The sequence below is a fragment of the Fusarium subglutinans genome (genome assembly GCF_013396075.1).
Source record: "Fusarium subglutinans strain NRRL 66333 chromosome Unknown NRRL66333_c0000005, whole genome shotgun sequence".
Lineage (NCBI taxonomy): Eukaryota > Fungi > Ascomycota > Sordariomycetes > Hypocreales > Nectriaceae > Fusarium > Fusarium subglutinans.
Window position 1 is genome coordinate 154,956 of NW_023502068.1, and position 26,349 is coordinate 181,304.

Genomic DNA, 26,349 nt, shown 5'->3' on the forward strand with positions numbered 1-26,349 from the left:
CTTCTGCTTTTGAATGATAGTCCCAACTTGGCCTAAATATGGTAATAGTCTAATTCTGTTCAACTTATACGCTTCCCAACAGCACGAGATCAACTATATAAACCTATACGCACTACATATCTAACCAATACGTACCTATCAAGCGAGCAGATGAGCATCGAGATGAAGTCATGATGTCATTGTGCTTTTGAGGCTTGCGGCTGATAATAAAGCCGAGTTCCGTACGGGCAACGTGTCTTCCCAGCCTTACTGTTTCCCAGATATCTTCGCCTTCACCTCACCCCGCTTTAACCGTCTGTGGCATAACGTCGACTCAGTTTAACCCTCGGATAGAGCCCCAATATTCCGGACGATCTAACTCAAAACTACCTACTTCGCCATGTCTAGTCTGGTTACCATTTTACCTGGCCCTGCTAAGTCAGTGGAGACCGAGCCCACGACAGTCGTGACCCCGTCTGAGATCGTCTTGCGGAAGCGAGTCCGGCCGGTGTCTGCAGCTTGTGATGAATGTCGCAAGCGAAAGTCAAAAGTACGCCTGCATCTGTTGATGTGAGAGCTCGGCTGACTTGTGAAGTGTAATGTTCCGTGGCCGTGCGAACCATGTGTGCGCCGCAACTCGGAATGCCAGTTCGATCCTAAAGCCGATTTGCTGATACTCCACCGGGCACTGCAACGCAAGTGCGCCGAATTGAGTATTGACAACGGCCGCCTTGAATCTGTACTTTTGATGATGCGCGAGAAGCCTGAGGATGTAGGACTCGCTATCTTCAGACGGGTTCGAACAGGATCGAAGCTAGACTTAGATGCTATCTTGAGCTCAATTGAGAGCGGCGATCTCCTGATGCAGTTGCACTTAGCCCCTGCATCTGAAGTCCGCTATCCATTCCCATCCCGGGCTGCGTTGCCTGGTATCTTCGCCAAAACGAAGAGTGCCTACACGGAGTCCTTGGTCCTTGAGGCGCCATATTTTGACTCGGAGGCTCCACAAGCGTTTGATGCACGATTGATCTCGTATCTGGAAGCTCCAAAGTACATGCCCTACCACTCTGCGAAGCTAGTCGAGCCATTGCTAGATCACGCTACGATCTCTCGCTGGACGAGTGTGTGCACCGATGAGCCTTTGCTACACAGTCTCATGGAGACTTACTTCCTGCACATTTATTCGGCGTTCCCCTTCTTCCACAAAGAATGTTTCCTACGCTGTCTTAGTTCTGGATCTCATCGTTTCTGCTCCAAACTACTTGTCAATGCTATCTTGGCTCATGCTTGTCACGCTACCCCCACGGTTGCGCACCGCAACGAGCATTGGAATCCTCATACTCTCGGCTATACATTTCTGGCCGAGGCTCGGCGTTTATTGGACCTTGAGCCAAGACGACCAAACGTCACAACAGTCCAGGCCATGCTCGTGATGAACGTTACCTTGAACGACCATGGTGTCGACGGCGGTGCCTCTTATCGATATTTACTTGAGGCCGTATCTATTGCAAAACTCATGGGTTTGTACGACTCTCCTAGTGAGAATATGAAACAGAATGCGGACCAAGATGGCAAGGTTGTCCGTGAAGTGACAGCCTGGGCTCTTTTCGCTTGGCAAGGGTGGTCTTCCTACGTTCCCCCTTTGAATCAGAAGCTAAATTTTGAAAACAGAGTCATTTCCCTCATGATCCAAGAGTTACCTTGGATCAAGGATCCGCCTCAGACACCCTGTCCGGATCCTGCCCAATGCCCATTCTGGTATGGCGATATCTGGGTCCGATACCCCTCAAGTCAAGAGCCCATCGCAACCAAGTATTACCAAACGTTCAAGGCATACTTGGATTTCTGGGCCATATTTAATGATATCGCCGGAGTTTTGTTTAGTCCCGCACAAGTCCGAGCACTTTACCTCGGCCAGGCAGTCGAGTTCTATGCTCGATTGCGGTCCTGGTTCGATGGTCTCCCTGATGACATGCAACCAGGGAGAATAGTCTTACCTTTTCAGCTCAAGCTACAGTATGTAATTAAACTTTATCTTACTCCTTGCTAACCGCTATAGTATACAATATTGGGCTCTTGTGATGGATCTCTTCAAGCCCTATGCAGGCTGGGACGATCTCACGAAAACACTTGATCAGACGCCCTCTGAGATATATGTAAATGCTCGAAGGAACCAAGAGCTCGTGCTGCGCATTTATTACTTGCGTCACGGGACAGAGACTCACGACTGTTGGCTCTCCATGTTTCTTGTCAGGCTTGGTTTTATCGCACTAGAAGAAGTGGCATCTTCGTCAGAGGAGAACGACTCACTTGCAACATTGATCTTCGCGCTCACAACCCTCGATAACCAAGGTAAGTGTTATTTCAAGGCAGAATTCACTCTGCGAACGATCTGTTTACAGATGCGTTCTCGAGACCTTGAGATCTTCAAGCAGTTCGCGACCTATCAGGATCTCGATGCTCCTGAGGCCCTAGCAAGTCGCATTGGCTTTGTTAGATCAAACTGGCCTGTACACGTTGATTTTGCCAAACGAGAGCGGAAGAACATCCGCGAAGTAGCTACTGAGGCCATCGGGATGAACTTGATGGATAATGGTAACCCTGTACCAGCAGGAGAGTAAACTTGGAAAGGAAACGAACAGGTAAATCTATTAGGATTGATACACCATGTCTCTGCACCAATTCCTAGATTGGGCGTCCTGGTTAGTCAGCCAGTACAGCTACCGACCCAAAAGCCACTTGCGAGGAGGTTATTAAAAGAAGAAAAGAAAAGAAAAAAAAGCTTATGATAATGACGATACTGAAAGTAGGAAAGACGGAAAAGGTTCACCAAGAGTGAGGATGCTTATCAGCGCATCATAACTCTCTGGTATTGTTTTGCTATTAGGAACTAGATTGACATAGGGAAAAAAATGTGTGTTTGTATTTCTCTTGACCAAGAGGTCAATTTCAAAGTGACTCGTGAATTCTCCGGTTTACACAATGCTGCTGGTGCTTCAAATTCCGCATCACTTAAGACATCTATATTATGTCAAGTGACTTTTCAACAGAACTAGCCTATGTAGAGTCCTTTGAGTATAAGTTTAAACCACAATAGCGTGAGCAAAAATCCACAAAATTCAAAATTGAAAGTTCCCAGACCTGTCTCGATAAGACAGACGCCACCTCCTAAATCATTATCATATAACAATCTTCCCCTTCCCACGGCTAACGCAACTTAGCATAGATCCCTTCTTCTGCTCCTCGTCTAGAGCTACACCCTTATGATCAACCTCTCCCTTGTAGTAGTCCACCATGCATGTGCCGCAGTTTCCAACCAGGCATGACGACTCGATCTCAAACCCAGCATCAGCAAGAACCTGAAGAAGGGACTTCTCGCGAGTAACTTGGATCGTTTGGCCAGTTGACTTGATTTCTACCTCGAATGGCTCCCCCGTCCCTGTCATGGCATCGCCAAACTCTTCAAAATGCACGTGAGCCTTCGGATACCCAAGATCGGTAGTCAAGTTACGGCAGGCGTTCATAAGGGATGTCGGACCGCAACAGTAAACAACAGGTCTGCGACCCTTATCATCTGTCGGCTCAGGGATAACTTGGCTGAGAAGAAGTCGTTGGCCTTGGTCTTTTGCGTAAATGGAGGTCTTGTCGAGTGGCAGGCGACTCAAGTAGGCCGCATCCTTGCGGCTCCGCACAGCATAATGAACCTCAACTTCGACCGACTCCCGAGACAGCTTTTCGATCTCGCCAAGAAAGACTGTCACTCCAATACCACCAACGATGAAGATGTGCTTGGACACATTGGTCTCTCCCTCTTTGCTCTTCATTGCAGTAGCGTTGTGCCCTGGAGCGACTTTGATGATATCTCCAACATTCAGCTTATCATGGAGATAGATGGATCCACCTCTCGAATTATCATCCCGAGCGATACCAAGCTCAAAACGGCTCGTGGTTCCGGATACGACAGAGTAAGCACGAGTGATGTTCCCATCTGGACCAAATTGGGTTCGCACAAATGGAAATTGACCGAACTCCGAGTCCTCATTCTGTTCCTGAGCTTCGAGGATAAAGGATTTGATCCTTGGAGTCAGCTCCGTTTTGTTTACCAGCTTGTAAGGTCTCCAGACGACAGGGACTCGATCACCTTCAAGACGGCCACTCATATCCTCGGTACCGTGATCAAGGCGGTCCTGAAATATCCCAACCATCTCTTCCGACAAGGCAGGAAGTGATACGAGTTCCTGGAAGATTTTGATATTATCCTTTTCATGGTAGAGGTACTTCTGAACTCGTGAGAGGGGCCAGGTTGGATTAGTGCGTTCAACGAGCTCTATCGCATCGCCTTGCTCGATGAATCCAGTTTGGAGAACACGGTAGTACCATCCTGTTCGGCCACTTGACTGCGTCATGGCCGAGATCTTCTTGTGCTGAAAGCGATGATTGAGCTTGTAGCACGGCTGTCTCGGCCCAGAAACCTGAATGATCACATCCGGTCCCACACGGAATATGTCTCCAATGCAGACATTCGTCTCAGACATGTTCATTGCAGATAGATTCTCTCCAAAACCGCCGATTTTAAAGAGATCCTCTCGACCAGGCAGCTCAGCGTTCCAGACATCGTAGTGGCCAGCACAGTATTGATGAAGAGCCTTTTCAGGGCCACCATGATGAATGAACTGCTGCTCATCGCCGACGAGTCCAACCGGGGTCACTTCCCATTTTCCTTGCCGCGCTCGCTTGTTAATGGCGGTGCGGATGTTTACACCGCCGAGCGGGCGGATTTTGCCTGTTCGCAAGCTGAGAAGGGTATCTGCAGGAGGGAGAGGGGCTAGACCTACAGCGGAGCTTTCAGTGGTGAGAGACATGTTGATGTTGTTTGTTTCTGTGTTTTTTCAAGTGATGATTGTTTGAGGATGCTAGGACTGAGTCAACTCGGATGAGACGAGTGAGGTATTTGAGAAAAATGTTGTGTGAAGGATCAGCAGGCAGCCATCCACTTAACCTGATCAAGCAAAGTCCGTCAAAAGTTCCCGTATCTTATCGCTATCCAGGAGCAAACGAATACCATCCCAGATACAAGTCAGCGGTATCGTTACATTCATTCACTGTTAATGTAACTAACGTTTCGACTGAAATCTACCCAGTCCTGGGGGCAGAGACACGAACACATCCTATTTTCTTATCTACTTGTTCTTTTGTGATCTTCCATGAGGACCCTCTAGCGTTTTCAATATCTCTTCTATCTTTACTAGCTCATCAATCATCCATGTTATTCAGTACGAAGCCCAGTCTCCTGTAGAGTAGATAGCTAGACCAGCGTAAGCCTTATTCAATCACAATCCTTTCAGATTCCCTCCCAATGCCAAACATTCTTGACATCTCCCGTCTTCCCTCTAATACTCGTCTAGCTTCTCCACGAAGTTCCGCAGACTCGGCGAGTACTAAAAACAAGCTCGTACAGTTCATCCACCTCTGCTCCATGTTCGCAATCGCTTCTTCCTCGTCTCGATAGCCTCCCAACCATTCCTCTGATAACTGAGATATCTCGCCAAAATCCATCGGCATCAAAAACATTGTCTCTTTCTTAGCGCCTGTGGCAAATAGCTGACTGAAAGTGTTGAAGAGGAACTCGTGCGCTTTCTTCAATGTTCGAAGCTTGGCCCCTGTTAACGACCGCTGGACATCAGCGTCGCCCTTCCATCCTCGGCCACAAAAGGAAGCTGAAAAGCGACCAAGAGTTCTGTGCCAGTGCTGTATCTCCCGAATGCTTTTTGCAATATCCAGGTCTTTCACCAGTTTCTCAACAGCATCAAAAGCTTCCGAGTTCCAGAAGTTCATGAGCTCCGCGAACTCTGACAGTAAGTTGTCCACTAGTGCCGATTGTCGGTTCATCTTCCAGCCAGGACTTGCTTCTAATTCAAGCCTCCACTCTTGTCTTTCTCCCGAAAAGCCCGATACCTTGGCGCCAGTGAGAACTGAGTGTCTGACAAAGAAGTTCCAGACGCGGATTTCTTCGTCTTTCAGCGAAGAGGAATCCAATTGGTTGGCACCAGGCGATTGGCTTCTCAGCTTGATGATACGCCTCCAGTGATAAAGAAATTTGATAATCTCTAGCGTAAGTGGATACATGACTTCCAAGGTACAGATTCTGTCAAAATCGGGATGGTTGCTATAAAGATGGTCCTTGCCTATCGGATAGATGATGGCTGAGGCACATGGATAAAGGAGTTCGTATGTAACGCTGCCTCCATCCCGTACGTGCTTGTTAGCGAGGAAGGGCATTCTGCAGCCAGAGATCTTGACCAAAGAAAGGATGTCACTCAAGCCCAGCATGCGTTCTGGTTTATCTCGGAACTTTGACATGGGGCCACTGGTGGCAAGGAAAACGGAGTCACTGAGCATATGATAATTAGTCTCTCGATACTGGCCATCGACTGTGCTGTTTTCATCCCCGGAGATGAAGCTGCCGTAATACAGGACGGCAATCTCATACCCGGCTGTGATAAGGCAGCCTGTCTCGCCATCTACAGCTTTGAAGCTTTGTGTGGGGCTGAAGTTTCCTGCTGTGTCATGTTTGGTCAAGAATGGGATAGTTCTGAATTGCTGAGAGGGAGTGCTCCCTGTCATCGATGAGAGAATAGGGTCCCGATTCAAACGAATTTTCCATCCAAGCTCTATCTCGCCCAATCGCTCTGATAAGTCGACTGAGTTGTAGGCAGTCTCTTGTAAGTCCCATAAGGGAACCCAACTAGGGATTCCGTACTTGGAACGAAGTCTGAGGTTTGTCATAGACTCAGCAAGTTCAATGACGTTGTGGCAACTTCTTTGCTGGATGAGGTATAGGGCAGTCCCAATGTATACTTCTCGTACCGTCAGCTTGTAGTTTGCCTTCAGTATATTGACTTCATTGCCATCGGCCAACCCAAGTAGCCCGAATATCTTATCTCGCATATCGCTCATCTTGCAAAGCGCGGTTGCAGACAGGAGCTCCAGCACATCACCCTTTGATTGCGCTCCGATCCAGCCGATTTTCGTCAGCCACCAAGGGACCTCGGCGTTGTTTAATTTTGCTTTAATAAACACATCCCTCGAAATTGGCGTTGTTGAATCGCCGCAGTGAATGGTGATGGATCGGGCGAGTAGAACCTCTTGTACCACCCATAAGCGAGAAAAGAACGGTCTTGTCAAGAATCTTCCAAGGGCCTCCTCGGCGTTGTCTTTAAACTGGCTCGAGGCCAGTTTGGAAGACCGGCGCTCATCTTTGAGGAGGGTTATTGCCCCAAACTCTCCACCTTCAACATTATCAGGGTCTTCACCCACGTATCCGTGTACTTCCGTTGCCTGCGAGAATATAGTGCCCATCATTGCGACCTGGTCAGACCTTTCACCAAGGTCAGATTGATTGATACAAATGGCATCCACCCATATCAGCAAAGACTCGGTCTTGCGACGTAGACGGCTCAGTGCTTGATGACAATTGCGCGTGATGGGCAGAGCTCTGTTTCCAAGGCCGATAAAAATACGCTGACAGAGGGAAGCATCATTGTTGCCATCTGCCCATGTATACGATAAAGCTTCATAGGCTGGCATTTGCTCTATGTCGACTACCTGGAATCGGCCTTCAAGTGCCTTGTCTCGAGGCGCCGGTAAGAGCTCCAGAAGCCGGATATGAGAGCGCCCTGTCAACATGGGATAAATGACAGGGAGTATCTGGTTTAACCGGTGAGATTTCAGTACTTGGTACAGGTGTCAGAGCTCACCTCTCGCCCGTAAGCATCGCTCACTTGTCCCACGCGATAAGTAACTCCCGTGGCCACTTTTGGATAATTGGCTTTGACGAGGCACAGAGTCTTTTCTATATCTTGACTGAATGGTTCTTGAGAGTATTCGACACATTCTGGCCATGACAAGCGCTTGATAGACTCTTTGTGCGTGTCTTGGTTACTCGCAGGCTCAGGCTCTGGGGTTGCACATTCGCCAAGCGAGTCAGCGAGGAACCTGAGAGGACCAACTGTTCCGCAGGCTTGGCACGTCCAGAGGTCGTTGTCAAATGGAACAGGGTCCATTCTACGGCAATTGGGGTCATGCCACTCCATTTTGATAGCTCTCGACAAGGGTGAGGATGTGCCGGTTTTCAAGGGTTCTGATATGTTTGTTTCCAAGCGGGGTTCAGAGGTTTTATGGCTGGAATGAGGCTGTGTCACAAGGCAGACAAGACGAGACAGACATCATGGATGCCTCTATACAGGTCGAGCATTGGCTTCGTCTCCCTGCGGTGTTTCGTTTCAATGGTCTGCGTCGTTCGCTTCAAAGCGCTTTCATTTGCGTATTTCTTCAAGTGCTACATACTCAATTTCAAGATGCTAACTAATGCAGTCCTCCACTATCCTATCCCAGTGGCCAGCAAGTCCATACCTAGTTACGTATTACAATGATGCCGTCGACGTGTCATGTCATGCTCCAATCCCAATACAAAAATCTGTTCGCTCACTCAATCACATACGTACGTACGTACGTACAAGTCCATCACTTCTCAAAGACATGAACGGCTTTCTTGTTGTTCCGTCTGATGTTGTCCCGCTCCTCCTTTGCAATGCAGGTCTGGCAAATAACAGCGTCGACATACGAAGTGAAGGACACTCCAAAGCATGTCCCGACGTAGCAGTTGGCCTTTGGGTCGCGGTACGATCCTGGGAGTCTCAAACCGCAGCTCTCAATTGGGTCTAGAACGGCAGTTGTGTAGCCACATCGACTGCACTCTTCCACATTTTCTGTCTGGGTGCACATGTTGAATATTGCAGTGATGACTGGGTTGATGTGGTGGTGATTTGGGAGTGTGCAGTTGTGTTGCGTTGCGTGCGTGCGTGCGTGGTAGAGAGGTTTCTTGACGGAGAGAGCGAGAGAGAGAGAGAGAGAGAGAGAGAGAGAATCGAAAGATGTCCAGATCAAGTCAGTGCATGAGGGGGAGGGAACTGTTGGACCCGGCCCCCCGATATATAACTCCATGTCAGCTGGTTCGCAAGCTGATCAGTGCGAGCGGCATCGAGATTCCTGCCTAGACGAGGCAGACGTTGCAGACGCAGACGCAGACACGGACGGAGATTGAAAGTGAGGCGGTGTGATTTGCCCATTTTGATTGCGCTGTTACACAATCACTTTTGTTTTCTCTTCTCACAAATGATACATGCAGATATTTCACAAAAAGTCCGAATGTTGTTGCATCACAGGGACGTTGGACGTGACATTTGTGTCAATAATTGATAGGCTTATTGGCAAAATGACCATTGGTGCGGGTTTTATTGATCACCTCCAAGGTTGTATTGCCACGCCGCATCAATATATGTCGGTTCTCGTTATCATTTCCAAACAAGGCTGATCTCTGCCAATCCTCCCTCACTGTGAAATTGCACTTCTCACGCAACGTCTCACAAACTTCCCCTCCCCAATTTCCACGCATGCACGCACGCACCGCACAACAATCCATCCATCCATGCCTCCTCGTTTTCGCATACCTATTTCCAAAAACGTTTCTCTACAGATACGACACCCCACAATGGAAGCAACAAGCCGTTTGTTCTTCAAGATATCATGATCTGCTCTGCCGATAAACATGTCCCGCCCACGGAACGGAAACGGAAACGGAACCTACGGGTGGCAAGTAAATCGCTAGGGGTATAAGCTGCAACCCTTCCGGTCTGGAACCTGGTTATCGGGCGAGGTGGCTGGCCTCGGTTAGAAGCACGAACCTCAGCGCCTGTTTGCCATAGGACTTATCTTGCTCCGAGCTGCATACTTCATGTAGCTGCCCATCATTGTCGAATGATCATGTTGCTGCGAGTAGCTATATGAGGGGGATGTGCTACCGCATTCACGACTGAATAGGCAATCCCCCTTTAGCGAGGATACATTCGTGCTTCACACCAAAACCGCGCCTTTGATGTTCAGGGTGAGTGATTCTCGGGCCTCAATGTATTAACACAGTGGGAATGAAGGTCTGAAAGGTACCTCACGAGAACATCCTTGGCTTCTTATCGTGTAAGCACGACTTGAAACGACTCAGAAAGCAGCCAACAGGCTTGCCCCGGCGGTTTACATCATCACATGTAGAAGAGGATGGGAGGCTTATCGGCAGTTTAACCCACCAGAGTGCCCTTCCTTTGTTTTTGAGAGTTCTTTTCAAAAGTACAACGGCAAACAATACACACACTGGCCCAACTAAGTACATAAGACACAAGACAGAGGCAAATCTCTTCAGGTCGTCAACTGTGTGAGTCTGTGTCACATCATTTTCTTCTGCCTCAGGCATAGTTATGGGACTCAGTTGTATCTGCAGCCCCCAAATGTTGCATGTTGTCTCTCACTTGCAAGCTCTTGGATAACCTGCGCAATGTCTAATTCTACCGCTTTCTCCATTGCGTATACCAAAGCCCAGCAAAGTTTTGACCGTCGTGCAAGCGCATTGGATGAAGAAGCCTGGCAGAAATCAGAACGGCGGCTTTATATCCAAAGGACCTGTCATAAGGTTATGTCTTTCGTCGAGGGTGTTTGCGAGCAGACTGCAAGCTTGGTCCCTCCAGTCATCCTAGGCAGATGCAATATTATCTATCGGTTTCACTGCGATGGGGATGCCTACGATATTGTTGTTCGGCAACCACGCCCCGAGATGGCACATTTCCGGAAAGAAAAGGCTCTCTATGAAGCTGCAACCATATCTTACCTCTCCCAGAACAGTTCTGTACATGTTCCGGACCTCTTCTTTCACACTCCGTCATCATATATCGGGCCGGCTATGATCTTATTATTCGTCAAAAGTGAGCGGAGCATGTCAGAAGCCCTCACGAGCCCTGGCCAGGATCTGGGGGAAATACCGGTCCTGGACCCAGAGATATCTGAAGAGGATCTGAGAACACTTTACAGGAAGACGGCTGGGCTTCTGATCAAGCTCTTCGAGCCAACCCGGCATAAGATCGGGTCACTGGTCGAAGTTGGCACCAAGCATTCAGTGGCTCGCCGACCGCTCACCCAAAATATGAACGACCTAGTATGCAAGGCTTCTGTTCCAGAATCAGTTCTTCCGTCACCGAAACAGGTGTATACAAGTGCCGATGAATGGTACGCCGCTTCGGCAGCTATGCACATGGCTCAGTTGCTTTTCCAGCATGACGATATTGTTGGCTCAGAGGACGAGTACCGAAACAAGTATGTGGCACGATACTTGTTTCATTTACTCGCAAAGAAGGGTCAGCTATCTGCTTTTGGATTTCTTGAGGACAATTGGTCAGTCCAGTCTCAGTTTTTGGAATTATCATGCCCAATGCCATATGGACTTGACTCTTTTCGACTTTGGTGCGACAATCTGAGGCCGCATAATATTCTTTTGAACGAGCACGACCATATCGTGGCAGCTCTTGACTGGGAGTTCGCATATTTCGCTCCTACGCAATTCAGCCTCGATCCGCCATGGTGGCTGTTGCTGCAGCTTCCAGAGCTGTGGCCGTCTGGAATCGATGATTGGTCCCAAGTCTACGAAACCAGACTCAGGACCTGGCTACTGGCAATTCAAGATGAGGAACGGGGAGAGGGAATCAACTTCCCGGAAAACCTTTCAGGTTATATGCGTGAGAGCTGGTTGAGTGGTCGCTTCTGGCTTACCTACGCTACGAGAAAGAGTTGGGCATTCGATACAATATTCTGGAAGTACTTGGATGAGAGATTCTTTGGGCCAAGAGATGAGAATATACAAGAATCTCAGTTTTGGACGGCAAGGGTACATCTTCTAGGGGAAGAGGCACAAAGGTCAATGGAAATGGTCGTGGAAAGAAAGATGAATGACGCAGAAGAGGGAGTTCCGGTGGATTGGGATCCGGACACAGCGAACCAACTTCTGCAAGAAGCATTGGGAGATGATTCAGATTCTCAGTCGTAAAAGCAAAGTCCTTTCAATGCCACAATACATACATGTTTGATGAAGCGTCTCATCCCGCAGCTGTTCGCATCCCACATCGGCGCCACTACTGAAGTCGTAAGATACGTTAGAAATCACCGCTTGAGCCATCTACTATTATTCAGCAGATCCAGTTGTTTACTGAAGTGTACCACTGATGGAAGGCGTAGAATCCTCCGATTGCGGGTTTAATCAATTGCCAATTTGACCAACTGATTGCGCCATACACCTGAAATGGCCTCATCACTATCAGTACTTACTAGAATACTACCATGGTATTTTCTTATCTTCTCTTATAAAATGCAAGTAGATATTTGTCTCTTTTCAATCGTTAATTAAGTCGTCTTGGTCCTTAACTTAAACTCATTGCTCCTCTATACATGTCCACTCGCCACCATGACTGTTAAAAACACCACAAATGGCAATATCAATATCAGAGCTGCTATTATTGGTGGAGGTCCAGGTGGCTTAGGTGCCGCGATTGCCCTCGCCAAGTTATCCTTCGTTGATTGGACTCTGTATGAGAAGAAGCCCGAGATCAGTGAGACAGGCGGCGGTATCAGTCTTCAACTACATACATGGAAGATGCTTGAATGGAACGGGTCATCCAAGAACATCAAGCCCAGTGACCTATTCAGGTCTCCTGATGGCATCAGTGGACAACAGCGGTGAGTCGTTTTGTAAGTGGTTGGGGGACTTCAAAGCTGACTGTATCAGCAACGGGCGAACGGGGGAGCTCATTGAGCAAAGCTATCATCCCGAAGCTACACCCATTCACCGGCGCAGTGGCCGTCAGAGGAGAGCAAAGCTACAAGCAGCTCTTCTCAAAGAGGTCGATGGGTCCAAAATCAAGCTCTCCAAGAAGCTCGTGGGCATTGAAAAACTGTCAAGTGGCAGAGTAATCATCCGATTTGAGGATGGCTTTACGGATGAGGTTGATCTCTTGATTGCTGCAGATGGCATAAGATCGGTAAGTAAAGCAATTAAGGTACCAAGATCAAAAATCTGACACCATCTAGGTCGTGCGGTCATTTACTTTTCCTTCGCACAAAATCAAATACAACGGACAATCCGCGTATCGCACCATCATCAGCAAGGCTGAAGTTAAGGCTCTTGGCACAATCCCCCAAGCATCAACATTCTGGCAGAATCTAGGTGGTAGATACGTATTTACGAGTCCACTTGGAGACGACGACTTCGAAGTCACGGCACGTCTCTCCCGGCCTTCGGAAGGCCAAGATCGAGTCAGTTGGGGCCGACCCTTTGACTTCAGCACACTTGTCCACGAATACGATGGGTTCTGTGAGCCCGTTCGCCAAGTTGTTCGACTCGCAGCAAAGGGGGAGACTCAAGAATTTGCTCTGTTCTCTGGGCCGCGACTGGATCGAGTAGTTGCTCTTGATTCGATAGCCCTGATCGGAGACGCTTCGCATCCTTTGTCGGGAGCATTTGGAGCGGGAGCGGGATTCGCCCTCGAGGATGTTTATACACTGGCCAAAACCCTTGAGTGGGCTTGGACTCGAAGTAGAGGTATCAAGGCTGCACTGGAGCTGTACGACCGCATCAGGTCGCCGCATTACCATGATCTATATAATGTCCTGGACTGGTATGCAGGTATTGGCAGGGAGATTGCAGCAGAAGGCTTGTCCATAGACGATGAAATTGAGGCAAAGGTTAGAAGAACAAAGGGCAAGAAATCGAATTGGATGTATGACTACGACATCCAGACTGTCGTTGATAATGTTCTCGATAGCTTGGATAGCAAGGAAAACTGAGCCACCACGTAGGGGCATTTGGTTCCCCAACAAATCTTTACAAACAAGCATCGCATTGCTCATTGTCAATTTCTTACGCGTGTAATATATTCAAATGCTGCAAGGAACAGAAAATGTTGAGTTCCGTCTTTTCTGTGTCACAAGAACGGTCGCTGTCACGCCCGCAAGTCACAAGGCCTCTGCGACCGGCTGCACCGGGCACGACAGAAAGGCGTTCAATTGCCACGATGCAAGGCTGACGGGAATCAATTGCCGGGGATCCTTCAAAGGCATGGGACATTATTGTCCAAGTCCAACCAGTCTTGAATGCGGATCATCCGGTCCCGAAAAGTGTCATGCAGTTGATGGCCAACACGTCTAGTGTGGAGTCAACCACTTGAGCGGAATCGGCCGAGATGGACAGATAAAACCGCGGGTTTAGATGGAAATCGGGAGACGATGCAGGTCAAGCAACGTGAAGATATTGGGGTAGTTAAGAGAGACAACGTGGCATAGGAGGTGAGCAAAGAAAAGAATGCGGTGAGGAAAAGGACTGACTGTACGAGACTTGCATGAATAATGCGAGCAAGTGGACTTAGCTGACCATAGCATTATGCGCTTCCTTGCGCGAATATCGTGTCAAGATCAAGAGAACAGCTAAAGTAGCCTTGGGAAGCAAGAAAATACCAGACCTAGATATAGGGTATCAAAATAAACTAAGCAAAGAACCCCCTAAGTTTAGGCTAGATTTACCTAAATATTTTTATTGCTTAGGGTTAAGGGCCTGTGGCCTGTATTTTCTTTCCTCCCCTAAGAGTAGTCAGATGCAAATGATCAACATGTTGACGATCTTAGCTACAGCGTTTGATACTGTAGATCTTCCAGAATGGGAAACGGGCAATAGTTGCTATGACGTTTCGAGACGTGGCTGGTCAGAGGAGCATCTTGACAGCAAAGTACTCACCCTGTACCTTTCTGTTGGAAGCGGTGATACCTTATTAGCAGGGTCTCAGAAACACTCTTGCATTCGGTTGCTGTTGGGAATTGGATGAAACATCCATTCACGATGTTTGCTGGGTTGATGAATGACGGTGAACAAATGAGCGCATGATGTAGAGGTTTGGGCTGATGCACTCACAAATACGTCAATGAATCCTTCTGAGTGTCAGAATAAGCCACGCCACTGCAGAGGCTCAGTAATTTACAACGTTCTGATATTAAAGGCATGTTGGACGAGAAGCGTTTTGGGACGACCCGAGTTGGGGTTTGGTTGTGCTGTCGTTGCACTCCGGTGAAGAATGGTGGTGACGATGATGTCGATCTTATCATGATGGTGGGTGTGATGGCGACAATTGCGTCACAGCTGTCACTGGCCCAGCAAATTATTCGCACTGAGGATATTCCTAGAACTTTCCTTGCAGTGAAACCACCCATTCTCAGTGAGTTTGTAAACAAGACACATTGATTGAGCTGGAACTGGAGATTAACTCAAGACAACGCACGCATAATAAGACAATGCCAATAACCAAGACATGCATGAAAGTTTCCGTGGGCTCTATCTTGTCAGCCCAGGCAGTATCCGACAGGGGAACCGTGGCCTAGGCTCTACTAGTGAGGTACTTTGACGATACTTGGCTCGCAAACTAAGACAAAATTCGGAGTCAGAAGCCATCCGCTGAACCCGATACCAAACAGAAACCCCTGGACAGCCTAACCAAAGAGGCACAGCACAGACGTGGAGGACAGCGTGTATGTACTTGGTTTTGAAGAAGCAGGCATGTATATCACCAAGAGATCAGGGCAGTATCAAAGTCTGGTCTTTGATACGAATATTCATGCAATTGAGGTAAACAAAGCATCAGCTACTCCGTATTCAGTTACAGATTACGATGAACAACTAATTTCCCCCTGTTCCTATTTATAATCCCTGCTGCTGATTTTCTTCTCCTTTTCCCGCTTTCTGCCCAAAGGGAACCTGGAATTCCACTGCCCTGGGATGGGCTGAGATTTTTAGTTCGGCTGCAAGTGGGGTACCTAACTTGTACCTTGGACCCCCGTAACTCCCGTCCCGAATCGAGGTCTGGGCTGGCTGGTCCCCTTCCCTTCCACCTAAAACTTGACCTTTCCCTTCCCCGACTTACCACCTCACCCAAAGGTTGTCAACTCACGGCGACTTCCTTCGGCTACGTCGCTTTTGGTCTCTCGATATCGTTCTGCTTGTCTCATTGCTTCAAACCAACTCCTACACCTCTCGTCCTCGGTCCCCCGACTTCACCGAATATCCCCTTCGACCTGACGGGGCTGGGCTGAGCTCAGCAGAAACGCGAGCGCGATGAATGCAATTCAGCAGAAATGCCGGCCGAAACACCAGGTCCTCGTCCTAAAATGCTATCCGCGGACTACGAAAGGCGCTGTGGATGTGAAGCCGAATAGCAGCGAGCTTAGCTACCTTCTCTACTATGCTACGAGTCGTCGCTCCAAGATCCAAAAGATTGGCGCTTTTTTGGAGAAGAAGACAGCTAGCGACGTCTGGCGTCTGCGTATTGGGTACGTCGCATATCATTGACTTCCAAAACGCCGATGTTTCAGATCCGCCCTCGTCGAGTCCCCTCTCGCAATGCCATCTTGCGATTGGGACTTGTCGTGATCAGTTGGAATCCATGATTGCTAATGTGGCTCTTGGCAGGAACGTTCAAGTCACTCTCCAAATTCTGTCAGCCTTGATGGAAAAGCTTCACAAGGACTCGGTCCTCATTGCTCCGTTCGTACTCAAAATCCTCGACACCGTCCTCCGCTCCGACGACATCACCATGATCGAGTCCTCCCTTCCAACATTTGCGGCCTTTTGCGATTATCATGACGCCGCATTCCTCATGGCTGATCAGACGTACCTTCGGCAATACGAGGAAATTGTTCGATTGTACGTTCGACTTGCTTCGACACAGCCTACGCCAGGCAAGGAATCTCTCACCACCCCAGTTAAAGTTCGATGGAGGAATGCGGGCCTCGAAGCTATTCGTAGCATCTCTACGGCAGACGCGCTCTCTTCCATAACGGGCAGTCAAATGGATGTCATCATGCCTCGAATTCTCGAGAACTTGTGGTCCGAAACCCCCGACTTCCTCGAAACGCTACATCAACGGCTCGAGACGGAGGAAAAGGTCGACACCGAAAAGCAGCTTAGACGGAGAACTAGTATTGCGACAGTTGGGACTGACGGAGCAAACGACCCGAATCCTGTTGCTCTCTCCGGAACCGCCGGGGATGTTGATAAGCTTGCAGAAGAAGAGGTCGGCGTATTGGCCCTCCAATGTTTGAAGAGCATCTTTATCGTCCCTGCCCGTTCCCAGATCCACGGCGCAACCGTCTCTCTCCTAAGATTTATTCAAGAAAAGGTTGCACAAGGCAACGCCGTGGTGGAACTTCATGATGACCGAGAACGAGACAGCGGTTGGGCTATCAGTATATATGGCATTGTCTCGCGCTGGGCTCCCGTGCAAGACAGATACACAATTCTTGTTGCCGCTCTCGAAACCCTGCTACGGATTCCCGTGCAGGACTCTACACTGGACGAACAACTCGCATTGGTAACAATCATGAGCTCTCTCCTACGGTCTGACGTCAACCTCATTGGATTGAGTATGATGGATGTTCTCCTTGGTCTGATCAAGCAGATGAGGAAGCTTTTTAAGATGCGAACACCGACCAGCCAGAGCGACGACGGCAGCCCCTCTGTCGTGGAGTCTGAATCAGTCGTGCGCCAGAAGACTAAGCATCTTGTGGGCAGACTTGAACTGTGCATTGGCGACTTGGCGACCCACGTGTACTACGCAGATCAGATCTCAGATATGATTTCTGCTATTATCTTACGTCTCAAACCGTCTCGATCTGCGAGTGTCAACTCCTCCCCTGGCGGTGAAAAGAACGGAAACAATGAAGCTGGACCGGGTGCCTCAACCATCGAGTTGAGCGACAGCCAGCAGCTTGACCATTATTTCTCCCTCAACACGGGCAGAACATCTGGCCTCCGAGCTATCAAGGAGATTCTCTTGGTCGCAAACCCTCAGAAGAAGCTCACCGGCAACATGGGGTTATCCCGCAACCCTGTGCCAATTTATGTTTGGGAGGGAACTCACTGGCTCCTGCGTGATCCCGATGGTCACGTTCGTAAGGCATACATGGACGCTCTCATTACATGGCTTGACCGAGAGACTTCATTCGCAAATGAGATCGCTGTTGAGGAAAAGCTTCCTCGTTCCCGCTCGTCTCTCAAGATCAACAAGGAGACCCGTAGAGCCGTTTCAAACGCCTCCCATCGAGAGCGAGGATCTAAGCCACGACACTCGCAATTTCTGGCGTTGCTGCATCTGGTCATCTACGACAACGCCATCCAGTACGTCGAGTATGAGAATGATCTTGTTATGCTCCATATCCTTCTTACGAGATTGGTCTTGCAGTTGGGCGTTAATGCCGCCCGATATGGACTACCAATGATTTACCGACTACAGGAGGATATACAAGAGATTGACACACCCTTGTACAAGGTCCGGACTGCAGCCCTCTGTCATGGGTACTTTTGGGCACTCACTGAGAAGTTCGACTTCAAGGACTCTGACATTGGTATAGCGATTGAGCAAGAGGTGGCGCGCCGCAGAAGAAAGGGCTTCTGGGTGCAGGGCATTACCCAGCCACCTCCAGAAGTTGATATGGTTGGACTTCCAGGTGAGGCGCGCCCACAGCCAGATTGGGACTCTGCTTCGCTTGAAAGAGAAGAACTACTTCCCTTCGACGACAGAGAGGCGCTTGTAGAGTACATTGTGTCGCACTACCACGATAGCCTTCAAGCACCTCCTGGCAGCCCGGGTCCGTCCCCAGGCAGGGTTCTTTCAGGGCCAATCCTTGGCTCGACTCTAACTGGACAGGATCAGCCCGATTCGGAGCTGCCAGCTGTATTCCGCGAGCAGATGCAGGCAGACTGGACCAGAGAAGCTGCGGGCGCCATGCTTGCCGCTGCTGGAAAGTCGGAATCTTTGTCAGGATCCAAGACAGAAACCTCTGGCACGCACCGAGGCCACCTCACGGTGAAGACGAACGGAAATGGATTCGCTAACGGGAATGGACCGGCGTCACCCTATGGAAGCCAGTACAATCTAATGAGGCCTCACTCGTCGCATGGCCATCGCGAGAAAGATCGCGAAGGAACAATTCCCAAGCACCGCAAGAGCAGCTTACGGAGTTCTGCCTCCCCCGCCCATTCAGCAGGCAACCGAGGTACCGTTGCGTCGGTGGATCAGCTGAAGCTCGTGCTATCAGGCAACCCTCCGCCTAAAACAGCCATCATAGGGGACGATGACAGCGGAGATAGCATGGTTAGCTACGATTACAGTCCTTCAGAGATGAGCTTTAACCCTGCTACGCAGAACGACCAGCCAAGTAGCCCAACGAGCGCCAAGCGCCCTGGCACGGCTTCCAAGCGAGGACCTCTGAGCGCTCATCCTCCTCTTGGAGCGGCGCCAAATCTACATGACGATAACGACGAGGAGGACGAGTCAGTTCCTCCTGTGCCACCGCTACCAGACGTCAACTTGCTCGGGGGTAAGAGGAGTCCCATCCAGTCGATTGAGACATCGTTCCAGGATAAATCGGCACGGCGCAGTCTGACGAGCAGAGGAGGGGATGGAACTCGGCCCAAGTCGGTGCGATCTCAGAACACCAAGACCATGGATCTGCAGGATCTCCTTCGAGGAATTGACAGTCGGCCGAGCGAAGGAAGTTTGGGTAATGTGACAAAACCTCCATACTAGGGTATATGGATATAATAGGAGTTATGGAGTGAAGGGAGGGAGGATAATAGCGACGGTTGATTTGGTTTGTAGAATAGCGATATTAGTGTAATTTGTAACAGCTCTGAGCAAAAATGAAATATAGTATTGTCATCGCATTGTCGGTCTTGAAAGTTGTGACCATGGATTGAACCATTTGGACTGATCAACAGGTTATGAGTCTAATCGAGGATTGAGGGCGATCCTGGTGATCCTACGGAGTAACATGGAGGAATTTGCTTGATGGAGATTTTGCAAGGGTCGAGCCGGTTTCAGATCGGCAACTACGGATAAAGGCGCTAGTTTACGGTGCCTCTTCTGAGGTTAGAGGCCTCGTAAAGTGAAGTTATATTCGTATTCTGAAGCCATCCAGACCGACTTGTCAGATCTTTGATGGCCACGAAAGAGGCCTAATAAGTTCCGCAAGGGATATGGCTTTTACTCCCTGATGATGAGATTCTTTAAAGGCAAGGCTTTGCAGTCGATCATCTCTTATCTTTTTTATCCAAGATACGGATAACTACCAGGTCCTCACATCACATCCCATCCCCCTGTCATGGGCTCGGCGCCATGGGGGGCAGTGCAGGACACCATTAATTCGTCTTATTTCCCACAGAGTGGTCCCCGAAGTTAAGGAATAGGAAAGTCCCCCGCAGTTGAAGGGCTCTCTCGTTTGTGCCAATCCTTGTTATAGCTCCCGTGCCCGTGAGAAGGGGGCAGTGCTTCTTATCTTACCGTTTGTTTTCCCTTTCTCTCACTCTTTCTCACGCCATTCTTGCCTCAATCTTACTATTGTTTGTTTTCTGTTGTGCTCATTCCGTTGTCTTTTTAATAATTTGTGTTACGGTTCGTTTTACAGATAGCAAACAACAAAACACCGCGTTTGTATCTCGCCAGGTGTCGCTAGCAACAAAGCGAGAGTGGTCTGTTTATCCAACCAATATCCTCGCACTTTCAATGCATTTTGCCGAAAAACAAGCAAAATAGAGGATACTTATCCAGGGTGTCGATTTCCAGAGTCGGAGCATCGGGGTCGAAACAGGGCAAGTTTATACGAAACCAACACTTGGGCGGGATATTATGGATGCGCGACACGTTTGACAGACTTGTTTTGTTCGCGACGACAAACGAAAAGAGTTCATCTGTGAAGTTGGACGGGGTGTTGGTGAAACGTTGACGGATCTGAAGGAGCTCGTTGTTTGTTTGCGCGACTGCGACATTTATTCGGCATCACGATATAATTCTCAACCTCACCTCAAGTCACCTTATCACATCACACATCATATCACATCACGACACATCTCACAAAATCATAATCAAGCTCAACCATGGACGCTCCAAGCACTCGACATGGAAGTCATCCATCAGACTCGATTCCTGACGCCGCTTATCCCAACGACTCTCCTTATCGACCCGGCGATCACTCTCCTCCAACCATGGTCACTCCCGGCGCATCGCCATCTTCAACACCGCCAACACACTTCGGCGCCAGTATCCCCGCATACTCCAGTCCAACATCATCACCGTGGTCCCCCGCTATACCCTCAAGTCCACCTCCTCCATACGATCCGTCCCGTCCGCCAGCGATATACTCTCCACTCGCACCACCATCGCCAATCTCCCCGCCTCCTCCTCAGTATCCGCCTGCGACGCCTTGGCCATACCCGCAAGGCAGCAGTGCTGGCTCTAGTTTGAATGCGCCTTACAAGATGGGACCTGTAGCTACGGCGAGAGCTCGACGGAAGAGAAAACTGCAGATCCTCGCTTTGGCGCTTTGTGCGGTGATGATCTTCTTCGTTGCGTTGATCATGGGAATTCTGATGGGTGTTGTGAAGGTGCAGTGGAAGAACAACAACAACAACAACAACAACGATGATTAGGCTGGATCAGCTGGATATGCAACTGTCGCTCACAGTTTACTTACTTTTCTTTTGTTAATACTTATTAAGGGATATTCGGGCTGTGGATGCAGCAATGGCATGGCGTTGGACATGGGTCTTTCTTTTCTTGATAAGACGATTTGCTTGAAGGTGAAGCGATAGCTACTCAAAATACAATTGGGCTCTTTTTCATCAGATCTGTGTTTTATTTGACGTGTGTGATGACTCGTTCATCATGTGTCTGTCCGCCTACGTACTGGATAGAAGCCAGCTGCCTTACGGCACATCACTGAGTAAAGGAAAGCCGTCGTTTCCTAGTCTCAGACCACGTCTGAGAATTCAATTTATACCCATCTATAAGCTTTCTACTCCCTTCGGCAGCCGTAACATGTTTGAAGACTGAAGAGTATTTTGCTGTTCAAAAGTGGAGAAAACAACCTAGCTACCCTGTATGGAACAGACTTCGAGCTTAGCACATGAGCGTTGGTCTATCGCAGGACAAGATCAAGTCTTCTGAGACAGTATGAATCACAGGCATATTTTGAGCCTTCTCCCATTGTCTATCATTGCATAGCATTTGCTAAAGGACGTTTAGAGGCGTCAACATTTAGCCTTGCATCGTTAGCACCAAGAAAGGATGCCCAGGCTCCAGGCCTCACACCCACTCAATTGCACATTCCAGGGGGGAGTGATCCAGCCAAGAACAAGGTGGCGAGCTGATAGACGAGATGAATCAATAAAATTACATCAAGATGAGTCCAGATAGCCTTTTGCGGCGTCTGGTCGATTACTGATGTTGGCACATGATGAGTGTTGGTGGAGCGTCTACTGGCTGGGAGTGATTCCGCCGCCAGAAGCGGGAGTGGGAACGGGAGCCAGATCCAAGATTACAACGGGGAGGAGGGGAAGTGACCCGATTTGAGCAAAACTCTAAGTGATCGGCAATTAAAAGAGAATCCCGGCCAAGGCCTCTTCCCTTGTTGGCTGCCTTTGTCACTTGATCAGGCTCAGCCTTAACAAGCCCACCGTTGGATCCGGACTAGATCTTGAAAGAAGAGCACCGAAGAGGGTTATAATTCTGGTCGAGCGCCAGAAACGTCTATTATCCCGCCCTCTACCGCTGTGTTGGGTCCAGTTGGCCGATGTACAGTAGTTACGTCTCTAGATCCAGACCTGACCCGACGTCTCCGTGAACGTTAGGCGAAGTTGAGGTTGTCTCTCTTCCCTTCAACTCAAGAGTGCATGTATACAAATGGAGACAAGAAGAGGAGCAAACAATGCATCGCAGAGGAATGAGACATCAGTTTCACCTAAACCCTTCTTTTCTCACACATACCGAGTCTCAGAGGATCTCACTCACCCTGCGCTGCGCCATCAACTGATATTTGACGTGTCGTTGCGTAAAAACTAAACAGGGCTGAAAGCTCCGAAAGTGGCTTGTTTGTAACGCCACTCGATTCGATCCTAGATCCGCAGGGCCCAGATGGGGCTGTCTTGATACCACTCACATCCCCCATCGATGGTGGTGATGGATGTCTCAAGGGGAAGAGAGGGAACAATGGTTCACATCTCAGCCTGATATGTACCTATCTTGTTGAAACATGAACAAGTACATACGACCATGCCAAGTGACTGTATACAAGGACACCTTGGACTTGAGTTACTATATATGCAGGTTCAACCTGCAGAACAGCTCATTATGGATGCCGTAGCCGGTGCAGGTACAGAGCGTTTCTTTCAGGGATGTTCCCGGCTCGACCACCGATCTACTCTGTAATCTTGGGTATGTATGTATGTATGGATGCCTCAGATCTGTTTATGTGAATCTGACCGTGCATCCGGGCATCGACACAGATGCAAGTGGTAAAGAGATTTCACATCAACGCAAGGGCAGGAAAAAGAATTCCGGCGAGGATGCACACACCGTCTGTCAATAGTCATTACTGACTCATTGACTTTTCTTTTTAGGCCTTCGAATAGATAGGCTATCTCCTTTGTTCCGACCCAGGCCTGGACTCGGGAATCACTTTGTACCTTTGTGATCTGTAGGATGATCTGGAATGAGTGTGTACTTATGTAGGGGAGAACGAGGCGACACACATTCGTAAATGCACTCTCTACTGCCGTGACGTGGTGGGCATGTAATGGTGGATAATAAGTTACAAGATGGAGACAGGCGAGATGGAAGTAACAGTGGGAATAGAGGGAAAGTCCGTTATTCCGGGCAACCTAAGGCACGTGGCAGGAGGTACTGACAGTCAGGCCTCAGCCTAAAATTAGCGGCCGGTCGACTTCAATTTACCCTGAACACTCGTATTATCATCACCATCTGCATCCTGCATTGGAGCGCAGCACATCGCACGCAAATCATGATTTGCGTCGCCCGGAACCACTTCTGATGGTGACATCAGTCAATCCTCTAATTACTTGGTGGCCCCGGCAGTCAAGCAAGCCCGACCCTAAGGTAAGCCAAGCCAAGCCTAGGTAGCCAAAGCAAGGATCATATTGGACACTGGGCCCAGCAGCCAGCCTCTCCCGTTGGCCTACGGATAGCTCACAACAAATTAGCGAATCCTCACTCAAGAAGACTCTGACGTTGGTGATGTGGCTTTGTCCGGTCTGGAGATACTCAAGTTGAGATGCCGGGTCACTTTCTCAAGCGGCCGCTCGTCGATTCAACTGTTGGTCGACCCGGCTCCAAGGTTCACTCGGTTGTTAGAAGCGGGTATTTCGCATAGCGCGTTGCCAATGACCCTTCAGGCTTCAGCCTCCCCTTCCCGCGGCGAAATATGCTGCTCCCCCGTCCCTTGTGGCCTGTGGCCTGTGGCCGAGGCCTAAGACGTCTCCGATCCACGCCCCAAGCTAAGCTGCAGGTCTGCAGCTCTGCTGTCATCCTCCCAAGGACCCACCTCCACTCCGCTACAGCTGCAATCCAAGGCTGCCGAAGGCCCAAATCGTCCGCTATGTCGTCTTCGCTACCTTTAGCCCTCCCCTAGCTCCAACTGTAGGGGACCAATGGGTAGCCATCTTTAACTACGGCATTGGGAGCCCTCCCGAGCTACTGGAGTCAAGCTTGAGAAAAAGATACCGACCGAAACCAAAAAGAAACTTGGCTTCCACAACTGGGGGTTGGTGGCATCTTCGTCCAAGGTGTTCCACCTGAGCTCTCGGTCTCTTGCCTCCTCACTCCTGTGTCGTGCACCCTCAGTCCAGCTATGTCAGAGATGTTGACGTCCTCGCTGTACTGACATCAACGCTGTTGATCATTGGATCCGAGACGTTCAGGAACGTTGCGAAACTGGTACAGAAAGTGGACCACTAAACGACACTGTACCCTTGCACCAGCATTAACCGGGACCTGACGCTCCATCCGCGTGTCCCCTCCCTACCCCTTGTATCCGTAGCCCATCAATGGCAGTTGAGCACTGCCTGGTTCAAGCTCAACTCGGGCTATTTGGCTATTGACCTTCAACTGCGCAGTATGTAATCATTTTCAGGGACCAGGAGGTTTTGCGAAAGTCGCCTGGAATCAGCTAACTCACTCATGAGCCAACCATATTCTCTATCCGGCTCTCTCCAACAAGCCTCTCCATACCGGACCCCAGCCAGAGATCCTCAACTCGGCTCGCGTTGGCCGAATCTTTTGGTTCTATTCTTCTCCTGTCGGTGTTCCTGATTCTCATCGATTGACAGCTGCCAACCCTGGAAGATAACTGGCTGTCAAAATCCACGCTCTGGTAATGAATGACCTTGCGGCGCTGAATTGCCCCGGGGGTTTCGCCTCATCTCATGCCCCATATCGTACTCAGTCTATCTGAATTTCGCCAGATGTCTCGTGGTTCTCATTCTGTCCAGTCGCTTTCATATGTCGTGTTGCCCTTCACAAGCTTATCCCTGTACCCGGCTGCCAAAGTCTGCCGATGATACATTGGTCCATCAACCTTCTTTTTTTTTCACTGACTCCCTATTGCTACTTTACTCCGACTCTCATTGATGGATCAGGCCCCCCTCCACCTTGACATTTTTCATATAAAGACCCCTGGCCAAGTTTTGCTTTTGACTTTCCCCCTCCGAGTCCTCATTGTTATGTATTACATGCGGATGCCTGTTGGTACGCTCTCTTTTCTCATTTTGCAGGTCTTAGCCACGTTCTCTCCCTGTCATCATTGAGTTATATGTCGCCTCGTTGGTGCCCTGTCTTAATTGCGACTGTCGAGAAGCTGCCTTGCAAACTGGTCGGTCTATCAGACAGCGGCGGGTATAATACACCTCTCAACCCCCAACATACAGCAACAATCCTTTTTAACTTACATCACTCTCATTGCCGTCATCATTACCGTCATTCTCGAATTAAGTACATAGGTGCAACAGTACCTATCTGGACCACCCAGCCATATTCGATTCACCCCAAGCTCTAGTCCAGCCGAGTCCAGCCCGATCCAGCCTGGTCCCGAGCCTTGAAGATCTTGCTTTCGGTTCAAGCCAGTTCTAGAACGCCAAAACTTGACCACCATTGCATTTAAGCACTATCCTCTTTTTTAGCATTCGAGTTCTTGGGGCGGTGCTTGGCCTTAATTCAGCCAGAAACCAAACAAAAAGCACCATCTTTCCCCGGTCGATTCTCATCTCCCTTGCACCCTGAAATCAAGCCAGAAAAGAAAAAAAGAGGCGCCGTACGTACGTCTTGCATACCTACCTACCTACCTACCTACGTACGTACCCTTCCCTTGGTCTTGAGTGGCTGCCCTCCGCTTCCCCAAGGAAAACCCTCGAGCTAGCCGCCACGGGCGCTTCCCAGACTCCCGGTCCTGGGACCAAACGAGGAAACTCAATTTCAGGCATCACAAATCCTGGACATTTTTATTTGGTTCTAGTGTCGTCTGTCTGTCTGGCTGGCTCTATCTCCCCTCTTGGTCTCATTTATTTCCTCCTCCCCAGGCTCGTTTTCACACCATTCTTTTTGAGCTTGACTC

At 49.3% G+C, this 26,349-nt stretch overlaps 8 protein-coding genes across 8 annotated transcripts; 5 read left to right on the forward strand and 3 right to left on the reverse strand.

Annotated features, from left to right (window-relative positions):
• Nucleotides 1–379: 379 nt before the first annotated feature.
• FSUBG_1098 (nitrate assimilation regulatory nirA) lies at nucleotides 380–2,600 on the forward strand (the record flags this gene model as incomplete). Its single annotated transcript, XM_036675612.1, has 3 exons — nucleotides 380–529; nucleotides 629–1,995; nucleotides 2,039–2,600. 3 exons carry the CDS (start codon nucleotides 380–382, stop codon nucleotides 2,598–2,600), a joined length of 2,079 nt encoding a protein of 692 aa, XP_036543266.1.
• A 558-nt stretch (nucleotides 2,601–3,158) lies between these two features.
• FSUBG_1099 (phthalate 4 5-dioxygenase oxygenase reductase subunit) lies at nucleotides 3,159–4,841 on the reverse strand (the record flags this gene model as incomplete). The annotated part of the gene is made up of 1 exon (XM_036675623.1): nucleotides 3,159–4,841. One exon carries the CDS (start codon nucleotides 4,839–4,841, stop codon nucleotides 3,159–3,161), a length of 1,683 nt encoding a protein of 560 aa, XP_036543267.1.
• A 408-nt stretch (nucleotides 4,842–5,249) lies between these two features.
• Nucleotides 5,250–8,072, reverse strand: FSUBG_1100 (heterokaryon incompatibility het-6; the record flags this gene model as incomplete). Its single annotated transcript, XM_036675636.1, has 3 exons — nucleotides 5,250–5,284; nucleotides 5,436–7,686; nucleotides 7,737–8,072. The coding sequence occupies 3 exons, from the start codon at nucleotides 8,070–8,072 to the stop codon at nucleotides 5,250–5,252; spliced, it is 2,622 nt and encodes an 873-aa protein (XP_036543268.1).
• A 430-nt stretch (nucleotides 8,073–8,502) lies between these two features.
• Nucleotides 8,503–8,763, reverse strand: FSUBG_1101 (uncharacterized protein; the record flags this gene model as incomplete). Its single annotated transcript, XM_036675647.1, has 1 exon — nucleotides 8,503–8,763. One exon carries the CDS (start codon nucleotides 8,761–8,763, stop codon nucleotides 8,503–8,505), a length of 261 nt encoding a protein of 86 aa, XP_036543269.1.
• A 1,600-nt stretch (nucleotides 8,764–10,363) lies between these two features.
• FSUBG_1102 (uncharacterized protein) lies at nucleotides 10,364–11,902 on the forward strand (the record flags this gene model as incomplete). Its single annotated transcript, XM_036675658.1, has 1 exon — nucleotides 10,364–11,902. The coding sequence occupies one exon, from the start codon at nucleotides 10,364–10,366 to the stop codon at nucleotides 11,900–11,902; it is 1,539 nt and encodes a 512-aa protein (XP_036543270.1).
• A 414-nt stretch (nucleotides 11,903–12,316) lies between these two features.
• On the forward strand, nucleotides 12,317–13,695 carry FSUBG_1103 (salicylate hydroxylase; the record flags this gene model as incomplete). Its single annotated transcript, XM_036675669.1, has 3 exons — nucleotides 12,317–12,588; nucleotides 12,638–12,890; nucleotides 12,940–13,695. The coding sequence occupies 3 exons, from the start codon at nucleotides 12,317–12,319 to the stop codon at nucleotides 13,693–13,695; spliced, it is 1,281 nt and encodes a 426-aa protein (XP_036543271.1).
• A 2,311-nt stretch (nucleotides 13,696–16,006) lies between these two features.
• On the forward strand, nucleotides 16,007–19,478 carry FSUBG_1104 (EFR3-like protein; the record flags this gene model as incomplete). Its single annotated transcript, XM_036675680.1, has 2 exons — nucleotides 16,007–16,221; nucleotides 16,361–19,478. The coding sequence occupies 2 exons, from the start codon at nucleotides 16,007–16,009 to the stop codon at nucleotides 19,476–19,478; spliced, it is 3,333 nt and encodes a 1,110-aa protein (XP_036543272.1).
• A 1,346-nt stretch (nucleotides 19,479–20,824) lies between these two features.
• On the forward strand, nucleotides 20,825–21,376 carry FSUBG_1105 (uncharacterized protein; the record flags this gene model as incomplete). Its single annotated transcript, XM_036675691.1, has 1 exon — nucleotides 20,825–21,376. The coding sequence occupies one exon, from the start codon at nucleotides 20,825–20,827 to the stop codon at nucleotides 21,374–21,376; it is 552 nt and encodes a 183-aa protein (XP_036543273.1).
• Nucleotides 21,377–26,349: the final 4,973 nt, after the last annotated feature.